General features: G+C 39.8%; 1 protein-coding gene across 1 annotated transcript in view; it reads right to left on the bottom strand.

The window, feature by feature from the left end:
- Adgrv1 (adhesion G protein-coupled receptor V1) overlaps positions 1-12,611 on the bottom strand; it is a 474,255-nt gene that overhangs the window by 123,757 nt on the left and 337,887 nt on the right. Inside the window, exon 87 of the mRNA XM_059276309.1 lies at positions 9,320-9,498. Coding sequence (XP_059132292.1) covers positions 9,320-9,498 — 179 coding nt within the window. The remainder of the gene's footprint in view (positions 1-9,319; positions 9,499-12,611) is intronic.

The following is a 12,611-nucleotide window of genomic DNA, read 5'->3' as shown; positions in this document are numbered from 1 at the left end:
ACTTAAAAGACATTCCTCCATTTTATTTACTTGCTTTATTTTACAGTGATACAGACTAATTCAGAGATTCAGATCACCAAGAATCAGCTATTTGAATTATATTTCAGTTCTGCTGTGTGGACTTAGATAAGACACAACACAATTTTACTACATACCTCAGTCCCCTTGAAGTCATATTCATTAGATGAACAACACATGCATATCATATTATAAAATTATTATCTTATTTAAGGTGGAAAATATTAGTCATTGCTACTAAATGAATGGGGCAGGGATGCTGTTATGCTCTTACTGTGTGAACTAGAGGTATTAGCCAATGAAATCATATAAGAGAAATAAACTAAGAACAGGTGAAGGAAAAGTCTATGCATATTGAAGACAATAGAGGTGTATCATTAGAAATTCCCAGGAGTTCAATAACATTAAATAAAATAACTTCATAAAGGATAAACAATAGGCTGAAGAGATGGCTCTGTCACTAAAGGCTAGGCTCACAACCAGAAACATAAAGGGCAAACAATTTGCATACAGAATCCATGACCTTCATAAACAAAATATCATAAAGGGGTTCAATCAAAATGAGCGAACACTGTATGAAGTGAATGAGTGAATGAGTGAATGCTTGAATGAATGGACAATGCTGCGAAGGCTCTCCACAGACCTGAGATTGGGTGTGGTACTTTATCAAGTTCCTGTTGTCTGCTTGTAAAAAGCAGGATCCAGGAAGTAAGAGTAGCCCAGGGGACACAAGCCCAGATTGGAGCTGGGCTGTTTCTCAGGGAGACAGATGGGCAGTTGGAGAAGCAGAGGGTGCTGCTGAGGGACTGGGACTGGGAAAATGGGTGTGGGAACAGGAGCATTAGCAGAATGAAATGAGCTGCAGTTGCACAAAGTCCAAAACACTGAGCATGTTTACAAGAAGCTACAGGTCTTTGCTACATGATCTGAAACATGCTGTGCTTGAAGGATGTGCCTGCTCTTCAGGAAAACAAGCTAGATGCTCCCAACCCAAGGGTTCTGTAGGGACCAGCTACTAATAATCAAATTCAGTGAGTATCTGAAATCACACTCTGTTAACTAATTTATACTGAGTGGCTTTGGAAAGTAGTCACAATTTTCCTTGGGTTGACTTCTTGACTCCTTTAAAAAACAATCTGAAAAACATCCTGGGAGGCAAAATCCCTCTTTATTTTAGAATCTGAATGGGTGGGATGTGCTAGTTAAGTTTCCTGTTTGTGTGTGTACGTGTGCTTGTGCATGTGGGTGTGTGCACACTCAAAGGTGCCAGGACATCCCTCAGCACAGCAATCCAGGAAGAGGTGCTCATAGCACTCCTTTTCTTAGATGATAGTTGCTTTTTCAATCTGTAGAAACAGGCAAAACAGGCTCCCTGCATTTATTAGCATTTTTCATGACTCACTTTTAATCAGTTTACTGAAAACACTCTCAGAAGATAACGTATTTCCTATAGAGAACAATTACTTCTACTTAGTTCTAATTTAGATCATGAAGATGTATACACTATATTAATAACATTTTTCCTAATACAGCTAGAAAAATTAGATTGTTTCTGAGGACTGAACGATTTATAAGACAGATAATGCAGTTCAGGAGCAGGAAAACAGGGAAGGTTAAAATTAAGATTTGTTAAGAGAATCTCAAGTAGATCAAGAAAAGGGTTTCTAGGAACTTCACACATAACCATAATTCAGTAAATATTTATTGAATGCCAATTGGCACCAAAGAGAAGAAACAAGCACTTTGAAAGTACAAAACAACTTATCACTGCTATTGCATCACTTTTACTATTATTGATATTTATTAACATGCTTGCTGATTAGAGGAAGAAATATTGAAACCAAGCACTTGTGGCTGTACTGGTTACAGACTTCAGGTGAGAATCTGCTGAATGGACATAGTACTAAAACAACTCTTAATGACATAATTATACTCATAGATTAGTTCGTCTCTCAACTCACACCAGAGCAGCTTCTTCTCAATTACAGAGACCCATAACTGACCAAAATGCAGAGAAAAAGACCATACAGTGTTCAACCCTAAATGGAATACCTGTATCATCTCCACCCTGTCCCCTAGTCAAGGCTCAGGTATCAAGACAGAAGAGTGCTGTAGGATGGTCTGTATGTCAAGTGTGTTGCTGATTGGTCAGTAAATAAATCACTGATTGGCCATTGGCTAGGCAGGAAGTATAGGCGGGACAAGAAAAAGAATTCTGGGAAGTGGAAGGCTGAGAGGGAGACACTGCCAGCCGCCACCATGACAAGCCGCATGTGAAGATCCCGGTAAGCCACGAGCCATGTGGCAAGGTATAGATTTATGGAAATGTTCTTAAGCTGTAAGAACAGTTAGCAAGAAGCCTGCCACGGCCATACAGTTTGTAACCAATATAAGTCTCTGTGTTTACTTGGTTGGGTCTGAGTGGCTGTGGGACTGGCGGGTGTCAGAGATTTGTCCTGACTGTGGGTCAGGCAGGAAAACTCTAGCTACAGAAGTGAGTACCAAGAGATTCTAGGAGTCAGAGGCAGTGAGTGACTGCTGCAAACAGTGTTTTCTGGACACAACATGGGAGATGCACATACGAACTCACTGTGATTGTGACAGCATGCACACGACCTGCCCAAGGTCAAGCCAGACCAAATATCAGCATGGAAAGGGTGAGGTGGTCAGGAAATTTCATGCTAGCAGAGGAGCTATTGGCATTTGATAGCTGTTGGGAGAGGGAGAGTCAGTTTTCTTTACTATTGTGACACTCATTATGTTGATCACTTTCTAAGGCAGACCATACTCAAGCATACTAAGAAATATGAAGAATATATGAAGTTTGTTTGTTTGTTTTAAATAGCTAGTTAGTGATGTCTGTGGTGGTATTGTGTTCCCCAAAATATTGTGCACGCTAATAAACTTATCTGGGGTCAGAGAAGAGAACAGCCACAATATTAAACATAGAGGACAGGCAGTGGTAGCACACACCTTTAATCCTAGCATTCCAGAGGCAGAAATCCCTCCGGATCTCTGTGTGTTCAAGGATACAACCAACCATGGTGATTCATGCCTTTAATCCCAGAAAGTGAGCCTTTAATCCCAGGAAGTGATGGCAGAAAGCAGAAAGGTATATAAAGCGTGAAGACCAGAAACTAGAAGCTTTTAGGTAGTTAAGCTTCAGGCTTTGGAGCAGCAGTTCAGCTGAGATCCATTTGGATGAGGACACAGAAGCTTCCAGTCTGAGAAAACAGGATCAATTGAGGAAGTGGCGAGGTGAGGTAGCTGTGGCATGTTCTGCTTCTCTGATTTTCCAGCATTCACCCCAATAACTGGCCTCAGGTTTGATTTTATTAATAAGACTCTTTAAGATTTGTGCTACAGATGTCCAGGCTGAATTTCAAGTAGCAAAGCTGACACAAACATTTTTAGTATAGTATCATCGACACAGTCACAAGATTCATGAAAGGATATGAGTCTACTCGGTGCACACCATAGGAGGTGTGTTTCACTCTGAAAATGGGTACTCACTAAATTGATACTTAAGTTGTGACTCTGAAGAAAAATAAGGATGTACTAAGTGAAGGAAAATAATTGGAGTTATTAAAGGTGTAAACATTAGAGACTGTAACATACAGGAAGAAATTCATCTGCAAAGGGTAACAAAGGGGGATGATTTGGAGAAAATAATTTAAGAAACAGGATCAGCAGCAGTGCCCAGCAGAGGAGACCTACTGAACCATGACCTAGAAAGTTATAAAAAGCAACTGAGATTAAAACACCAACAATTTAGCAGATTATTACAACATGAAGGCATTAGGAATAGGGAAGTGTGTTAGGCAGCCCGCCACACCACAGAGAGGCCAAGGAGCCGCAACAGTATACAATAGGAGATAAAGACTCCAATATGACATGCATTAGGAAAAGGTTAGGAATTAAAAGTTGAACTGGAAAATATTTCATGACTGTAGGATGTGGGCAAGAAGAGCCACAGCTTCAGGTTAAAATACTGGTTTCCTGAGGGAAAGTGGACCTTGATCAGAACACGTGGGTCAACGGCTCTTGAGGATGGAGTCTTACTGGTATATATATTAGTTGTGCAAACTAATGGGTTTCATTATGATATTCTTGCAGATGATATAATGTATTTCCACCATATTTTACCCCCACTCCCTCACTGCCATGCCCTTCTCTTCATTCCTTTCTGCTTTTCCAATCGTCTCCATTCTACCTTAGGATCCCTTCATCACTAGCTTCTACTGTGAGAGCAAACACGTGACTCCTGCCTGTCTGCGTCAGGCTTACACTGAAAATGATTATCCCTAGTTCTATATGTTTCTCTGGAAATGACATGACTCATTCTTTAGAGATGGCTAACATTCCATTCTGTCTAGATAGCACATGCGCTTCATCTGTTCACCTGCTGAGAGGCACTTGGCTTGCTCCTATGATTTGGCTGCTGCGAACAGGGCAGTAATAATACAGGCATGCCGTTGCCTCTCCCTTGTTTGACATCAACTCCTTCTGGAAGATTCACAGGAGTGGGTTAACCAGATAGCACGGTAATTCTGCCCTTAAGTTTTGAGAAACCTCCAAACTAACTTTCATTGTTACTGAACTAATTCATATTTCCAGTGACAATGCAAAAGTGTTCCTTTTCTCTCATAGTCTCAGCAACATTTGTTCTGATTGCTTTCTTAATGATGGCCATTCTGGTTGCTCTGAGTGGAAAAAAAAATCTCCGCATAGATTTGATTTATGTTTCTTTTCGTTTGTTTTTCTGTTTGTGTCTAAGAGTTAATTTTTTTAAAATCCTAGATAATGGATAGCTTTGCATCACTCTGAAAAATACACTTATCAGATACCTGAAAGTATGATATAGAGGCATTAGCTTTAGGCTAAAAAAAAAAAAAAGCCAACCACAGGGGGTTATCATAGAAGATAAAAATAATCACAATAGTAGTTAAGAATGATTCTGAAGATATACAAACAAACCTAGTCAGAGAAAACTGATATTTTCAGTTATTCATCATATCATCCTTCATTAAAATTTCACTTCTAAATTATTTTTACTAAATTATTTAGTAAAAAAAATGGTTTGGGCTATCCTTAATCAATGTGTGTTACTAACTAGTATATTACTACACAAATATATACATTACCTATCAATATCAAAAATGGAAAGGATAGATTCCTGGGAGCTTATAAACATTAGCTAAATTAGATGGAAAATTCACAGAAATATGACAATTTACAAAATTCTAAAAAAACTAGAAAGAGAAACTATGAATAGTGAGATTTTTTTTAAGTGCAACTTTAATTAAAAGCCTTCCTGCTAAGAAAATCTTAGGTGTGGATAGTTCCACATGCACTGTTTTCCAACATTCTAAGGAAGATGACATCAGACCTCCCATTTTACAAAATCAACATGACCTTCAGTTCTACAAAATATTAGAAAATCAACAGCTTTCACATACTAAAGCATTAAAGATTTAATTACAAAGATCTCCTTGAAGGGATTCTGTGGGCAGGAGACGTCAAGATCATGCTGGGAACACGTGCAGAGATGACCAGCCATACTGGTGGAAACCCATGAACTGTGGATTGATAGCTATGGAGCCCCCATAGGACTAGACTAGGCCTTCTGGATACGGGAGACAGTTGTCTAGCTCCAAATGTCTGGGGAGTCCCCAGGAAGGGGGATCAGGATCTGTCCCTGGTGCATGGGTGGGCCTTTTGGAGCCCAGTGCCTAGGGTGTGACCCCTTGCACAGCCTTGGTGCAGGGGGAGGAGCTTGGACCTGCCTCAGCTCAGTGTGCCAGGCTCTGCTGACTCCCCATGGGAGACCTTGATTTAGAAAATGTGGGGCTGGGGGCTGGGTTGGGGGGCAAGGCTGGGGGTGGGAAGAGGGAAGAAGGCATCTGTGGTTGGTATGTAAAGTGAATAGAAAATTTCTTAATTAAAAAAAAGCGGGGGAAAAAGATCTCGCAAGCAAGAAAGACACGTATAATTGGCAAGTCACCACCATTCAGTGGGTAACTGCTAAGCATGTCACACACCATAGTTTCTACAAAGAGACCTCAAGAAGGCATGTTGTGATATGATGATGCAGGTTTCTAATGCTCTCATACTAATAAGAACTAATTTCTACCCTTACATAGAGACTGAATTTTTATGGGAAAACAGAATTCTCTGAATTTCCTCAGGTAACAAAGAGGAAAGTTGTATGTGAATTAGGGAGAAAAGGAATTACAATATTAGCCACTTTGGGTCTGCTAATTCTGTAGTATTAAAGCCAGCTAGAAGTTAGTGTACCTTTCACTTATTACAAGTTAGCTGCTGACAGACATTTTTTGAGGAGGAAAGCTTTTTGAGAGTAAGTTCATGTGGGCATTCTTGTGTAGCTCTTACTTCTGGGACAATCCTTTTAGAAGCAGCAAGAGAGCTTCTTGTGGGCTCCCACTCATCAAGGCTGAGAAGATATGTCATTACTTATTAAAACTTCCCCTAAACAAGCCCTGTCCTGCCAGAGCTCACAAAAGAAAGGAGCTGCCACCAGCTACCAGCCACAGGCCACCAGCCTCCGGACACAAGCTGCCAGCTCTTGACTCATGATTCATTTGTGTTCAACAAAGAATGATGTAGAAACTTGAAAAATTCACTAGCCATTCAAAATTTAACAGTAAAGTATGTGCATTCTTATTTTGAAATGACACTAATTGCCATCTTCTAGAATTTTCATAAACAAAACACAATGCCATAAAGTAATCAGTATGAGAGGTTCTTCTTGACTCAATAAGAAGACATATATGACTATAAATACAAAGCATGCCAGTGTGTGCCTGTGTGTTTGAACATGTGTCACATGGCTAGCCTTTGGCTAAGTATGTCATCACATTTGTGTCATGGCTGTGCATGTGTTGAACGAATTTTGTAAGTCAATGACAAGTACTCATTAATTATTTAACTGTTCAGAAGCAACAATGACCTTGCAATGACTTCTGCATATATTGTGTTTCATCTTTCAAACACTTCCATATCCACAAAGTAATTGGTATTTTCACAGAAACTTATATGATAAATGAGTAATATCATTCTCATAAGCTTGCAAGTAGGTTATTTCTTTAAGAATTTTACTTTTTCTTTCATTTTCATTAGAGTAAGGAAGCTAGTTAAGCTTTATAATCACAAAGGTTTCGTTTTGTGGTTTTTTCAATAAAAGGGGCTGAGTAGTCTTCAAAGCAGTAAGTAATATACCAGGTTCAGAAACAAGTCATGCGTGTGTGTGTGTGTGTGTGTGTGTGTGTGTGTGTCTGTGTGGATGTCTGTCTGTCTGTCTGTCTGTCTCTCTCTCTCTCTGTGTGTAGAAGTATTTGATTTTAAGATTAAAGAATGTTAACAAGAATGTCTAGGAAAGACATCACCTTGTTGCCATGTGCTTTATAAATCCTCTCCTTGTTCTGATAATGTCTTTGGTATTTAGGCATCTATGGGGTGATGGTCCCCACTACTCTCTAATCCCCTTGTAAACATGCAACAGCAGAATTTTTCTTTGTTCTTTTTTAACAACTCTAAAGGACTAGAAAACCATGAATGAGTACAACACTGTATTGTGTTGAGAAAGTGTTATTGCTTCAGGATTCCTTAGATAGCAGTGCTGTGTTCTAAAGTGAGAACCTCTTCTTTCTGTTAAAGACAAACAAGAGACAAAGTCCATCCATCCACCCTTGTATACTCTCAGCTCTGCAACCAACACGTGCTCGGGAGACTATTATTGGAAAGTGCGAACAGGCTGTTTGGAGAGAAGTCTGCTAGATTCAAGGAAGTGAGGGAAGCTGGTAACTAGAAGGGCTGGTTACAACACCAGCAGTAAGGTCAGTTTCAAAAATCTCCCCCAGTTCCCAAGAGTGGAGTCAGAATTGCAAGGGGGCTTGTAAGGCTGGCCTGCTGCCCCTTCTGCCCTGTCAGCCTCTCCCGTCCTGTGGAAGATGTGCCATGTGAAGACAACAGATCAGGACAGTGATGTACCATTTTCCCCAATGACGTAACTGCTGTTCTCCTCTATTCCCCAAGCTATACTTTTGTTCTTGTTCAGGGTCTTTAGTGCGAAGGGCCAATGGAGTTGGGGCTGGAGTGTAGGGCTGGGCACTAACCACGAAGGTGCAGCTGTCCCCTGGACCTGCACCCTCCCCAGCCATCTCACCTCCTAATCTGTCCGTGTCTCCCTGTTTTTGTTGGAATCTATAATGCGTCACACCATCCCTTATTCAATATATGCTTATATACTGATTGGTTTTTGCTTGTTTTAAATAAATACAGACAACTCTGTAAGTAAAATTATTCCACAGACAGCAGCAGCAGACTTCCCTGAATGTACTGAAGAAGCTAGAAAAAAAGATTAAGTCCTAGATTAAGTCTCAAACCGGAGTCAGAATTCAGGACTTTTGTTCTTTTCTTCCCACATAGAAAACTTTGATGGGTCTGTATAAACCATCCTTGAACTTCACCATCATTACTTTAGAATTTGTCCCTTCAACAGTGGACATCAGACCACTGAAAAACTTTGAAAACAATATAAAAAAGAAGTGAAAATGTTTCCAAATATGATAAAAATATATACTTTAATGCAGTACTTCTACAGTTTACTTTGGTGTTTGTAAACCTTCTGTGAATTCACACCAGATATATTGTTGTTTTAAGTAAACCAAGAGAAGATTTTTTTTAGCTCAAAGAGTAAGACCTTTGCATAGTTTAATGTTGAGTCTGGTAGATACTTGATTCAAGAAATTACAATTGCAAATATTTTTATTGTAAAATCTAAACATGTGTTGTGTTCTGTGCAGTTGAAATGTCAAACCTGTTACCTGAAGGGTCTGGTAGATGGAGAAACCAAGATGGTACTGATAAACACTGTCTACTTCAAAGGAAAATGGAAAACTCCATCTGAGAAGAAACTAAATGGGCTTTATCCTTCCCATGTGAGCTTTATGCCAGAATTTTCCATTGATTCACTATCAAAAATTTCACAGTGATTTGATTTGTCACATATTACTATTTGTCTAATTTAGATAAACTGTTAGGCTAAAATATAATCTACTGTCAGCTACTTAATAACTCTCATCAGAGAAAACTTTGCTACTCTAGAGGCAATGAGTTTATAAAGGACAGCTTCAGAAAGTGCACCAGGAAAGCAAAGATCTCCCAAAATGCCTGCACTCATACCCCTCTTTCAGGCCATGTCCACCATCTACCAGTAAAGCTACCAGTGGAAGTTCAAAAACCCTAAGACAACAGCAGCGTGTTGCCTGGATATACTCACAAGTCACCATGAATGAGTCCATAGATCTGTGGCATGTTCTGATGATAGATTCCTCTCAGGATAACTATGAGGAGAATCACCACGAAAGATGGCAGCCCCCAGCTCAGAAGGCAAAAGAGCAGGTATCGCCTCTCGGTGTGTTCATCACTCATCACCAGCACGTACCAGAAGTTCACGGACTAGAGAAGAAAGCAACATGAGCAGCCTCTGGGTTAACGGTACAAGACACACACTCTGCTGGTGTAGACAGACAGAGTCACTCAGTAACGAAGGTGAAGACCAGTTTAATAAAAACAGGTTGAGTTGGATTTTTTTTTTTTTAGCTAAAATATTCCATTATTTCAGTTACTCAAGAAATCTGGGGCATTTTTAAAACTCTGGGAATGTGAGGAACTATTTAGTTCAAAGGCCTTTTTCTTTTCCCTACTCTCTTCTGCCTTAAACTTTGTTACAATCTTCTGAGGGTGTCTGTAAATACGCCTCTGAAAAAACACACTCTCACCCAAACCACCTCCCACATGAACAAATTCATGATGAGGGTAAAGAAATAAATGTGTCTGGGCTTTCATGAATTTTGACAGTTTTTATATATGAGCACCTAATAGATGGGAGGGCGAGGCTCCATCTCAACTGTGTGTATATGTGGGAGGGGACTACTGATTCAAAAACACAATGAGTGGAGAAAAAGACCACAATCGAGGAAGACTGTGGTCTGTTTTGCTTTGTCTGTGTGTACTTTCTTCTTCATTCTCTTGACTAATATTTACCAAGTACTTAGTAAATATCAGAGATCAGGCTAGCCACTAAGGTCATATCACTGAAAGCGATGGGATGACATTTACTATTTTGAATCATAGATTCTAACAAGGGGGCACCAAATGAGTAAGAGAAACGTTTATTTTATATTCAAACCATTATCATGTATCTTCTAGTTCTCAGGATGAAAGTATACAAGGGACATGTGCCTTGAGTTAGGAGGATGTAGGAGCAGACTGAATAGCTGGAATGAGGAAAACAAAGCATGAAAATATTATTATGGTCCCAAACACAAAATCAAGCTTGTGTCAAAACCAAATCTAGAAGTTATATATTCTGTCTTCTATCATTTTCTTTCCCCAAATGCCTCAGTTGTAATTTAGTATAGAAATGACACTGGCTGTCCCATCATCCCATAATTTCTACTTCCTGCAAAACTCATCCTCCTCAAGTTAATATGGTGGAGTGTGCGTATAAATGAATTTCATTCTCAGTCATGTTCCATGAGGAGGACCAACTTGGAAAGTAACAGCATTTGCACAGTCTCTGTCTCCTTATGCATACATATACGGTTATTAGAAAGATGAAGAAAGGAATAGTACATGCAAAGTGCTGAGCACACACGTATTTACCACTGGAAAATGCGATCAGATTCCTCAAATCTCCTAGAAGGATGTGGGAAAGAATCAACAACTTATGCCCCAAAGTCATAATGATGCAGTTTAAGCCCTTTTGAGTGGAAAATAAGTGTGTCTAATGCTTGTGGGAAGGTTTTTAGATGCTATTTACTGAGGCTTCTGAGCAAGATCCTATCTGGACCATTTCAGCCTTGAGGAATTATACTAGGCTAAACTTGGGAAGAATAAAAATATTTGGTTCCTTGGAGATTTTTGTCTTTGAATTTATTTCCTTATCTTTATGCACATCTGCATATCTCTGTAATTATAAAGCATGTTTTGAATTGTTGCTTATGCAAATTTGTTCTAACTCCTCTTTAAAAGCGATTAAGGCCAAAGCTTGTTGTGTTACCCCCCCCTTCTACACTTTTCTTAGGGTGTAGACTCAAACCAGCAGACTGCTGAGTACTGGACGCTGAAGTAGTCAATGCTGGCTATTGGAGGATGAAAAGTCACCCGTACTAAAGATCACTACAGACACACTAGTTGTATGAAATACACTCTAATAAAGAGTGTATCTATGCACATCTGTATAGTGAGATAAACCAGCATTGCAGAAGGGACGTCTGTCCGGATGGAGGGGCGTTAGTGAGTGACTTCTATGGTGATTCTGCATGGTAAAGTTTGGGGTTTTCTCTAATGTATGCTTTCATACAGATGGTGATTCTCAGCTAGGATAACTGAATCTCCCAGTAACATCTCAGCCGTGGCTAGACTTTTGCCACAGTCTTAGCTAAGAGAAAGGTGAGAGGATGAGGTGCTTTCTAAGTTCATCCATGCAGAACTTCAACAGTGTCACTGGGTTCTCAACAACACGATTCAGGAAAGCTCGCTCCATGTCATAAACGTTCGCCAGTTTGAAAAAATGCAAATGTCTTCCTAACAGGATCTAACCACTGAAATATACTATGAAGAAAGAATTTCTCATTATGTACCATTTTTGACATTATAGAATGGAAATACTATTTAAAAATATTTTAATTATCGTAGACAACCATGTGGTCCACATATAAAATTTTCTCTAACTCATTCAAGTTTTCCTGAATTTATTTCCTTCCTTCCTTCCTTCCTTCCTTCCTTCCTTCCTTCCTTCTGTCTGTCTCTCCCTTCCTTCTTTCTCTCTTTCTTTATATGGAAGGTTTTAAATGATATTCTATTTTTAGTTATGCATATGTGTATATGTGCCTGCTGAGGCCATGAGAGGGCATTCAGTCCTCTGAAGTTGGAGTTACTGGGTCCTGAGATCTGAACTCTGCTCCTCTTGCAAGAGCAACAAATACTCTTAAGCACCTGGCCATCTCTCCAGCCCCTACTGGAAGACTTTTGGAAGTAGGGTCTAGTGTAGTGCAGGCCGACCTCAAACCTGCTACACAGCCAAAGATGGTCATGGATTCCTCATCCTCCTACCTCCATCTCCCAAGTACTGGTATTGAAGGCATGATATTAGAGTTACACTTACTTTAAATTTTACTTAAATGTATTTAGGTAGGCATATTTTGAGATGCATGCCTAGGTCATGAACTCTCTTTCCTAAGCCCTGCCTCTCACCTCCCCCAACCATACACAGTACTGACTCAGCAGCAGCATGTATCATATCATACGACCTTGTTCAGCTGGTCACAGCTGGTTCGGTTAGGGATGGAAGTCTGGACCAGTCTGGACCAATTTCTTTCACTGAATCACCTTGTAATCCCATGATCATCTAAGGAGTCCATGGAAATAAGGGTAATTATGAACTGTAGCAGCTGTCTAGAGAGAAAGTGTGACTGCAGGGAAGGATGGACAGACAAACTGCACTCCCAGCTTTGACTGAATGAGGAATCCTATATACATACCATTGTTATGATTCAAAATTGTTT

This window comes from Peromyscus eremicus, chromosome 11 (genome assembly GCF_949786415.1).
Source record: "Peromyscus eremicus chromosome 11, PerEre_H2_v1, whole genome shotgun sequence".
NCBI classification, from domain to species: domain Eukaryota; kingdom Metazoa; phylum Chordata; class Mammalia; order Rodentia; family Cricetidae; genus Peromyscus; species Peromyscus eremicus.
This window is presented reverse-complemented; position numbering and strand designations above follow the sequence as displayed.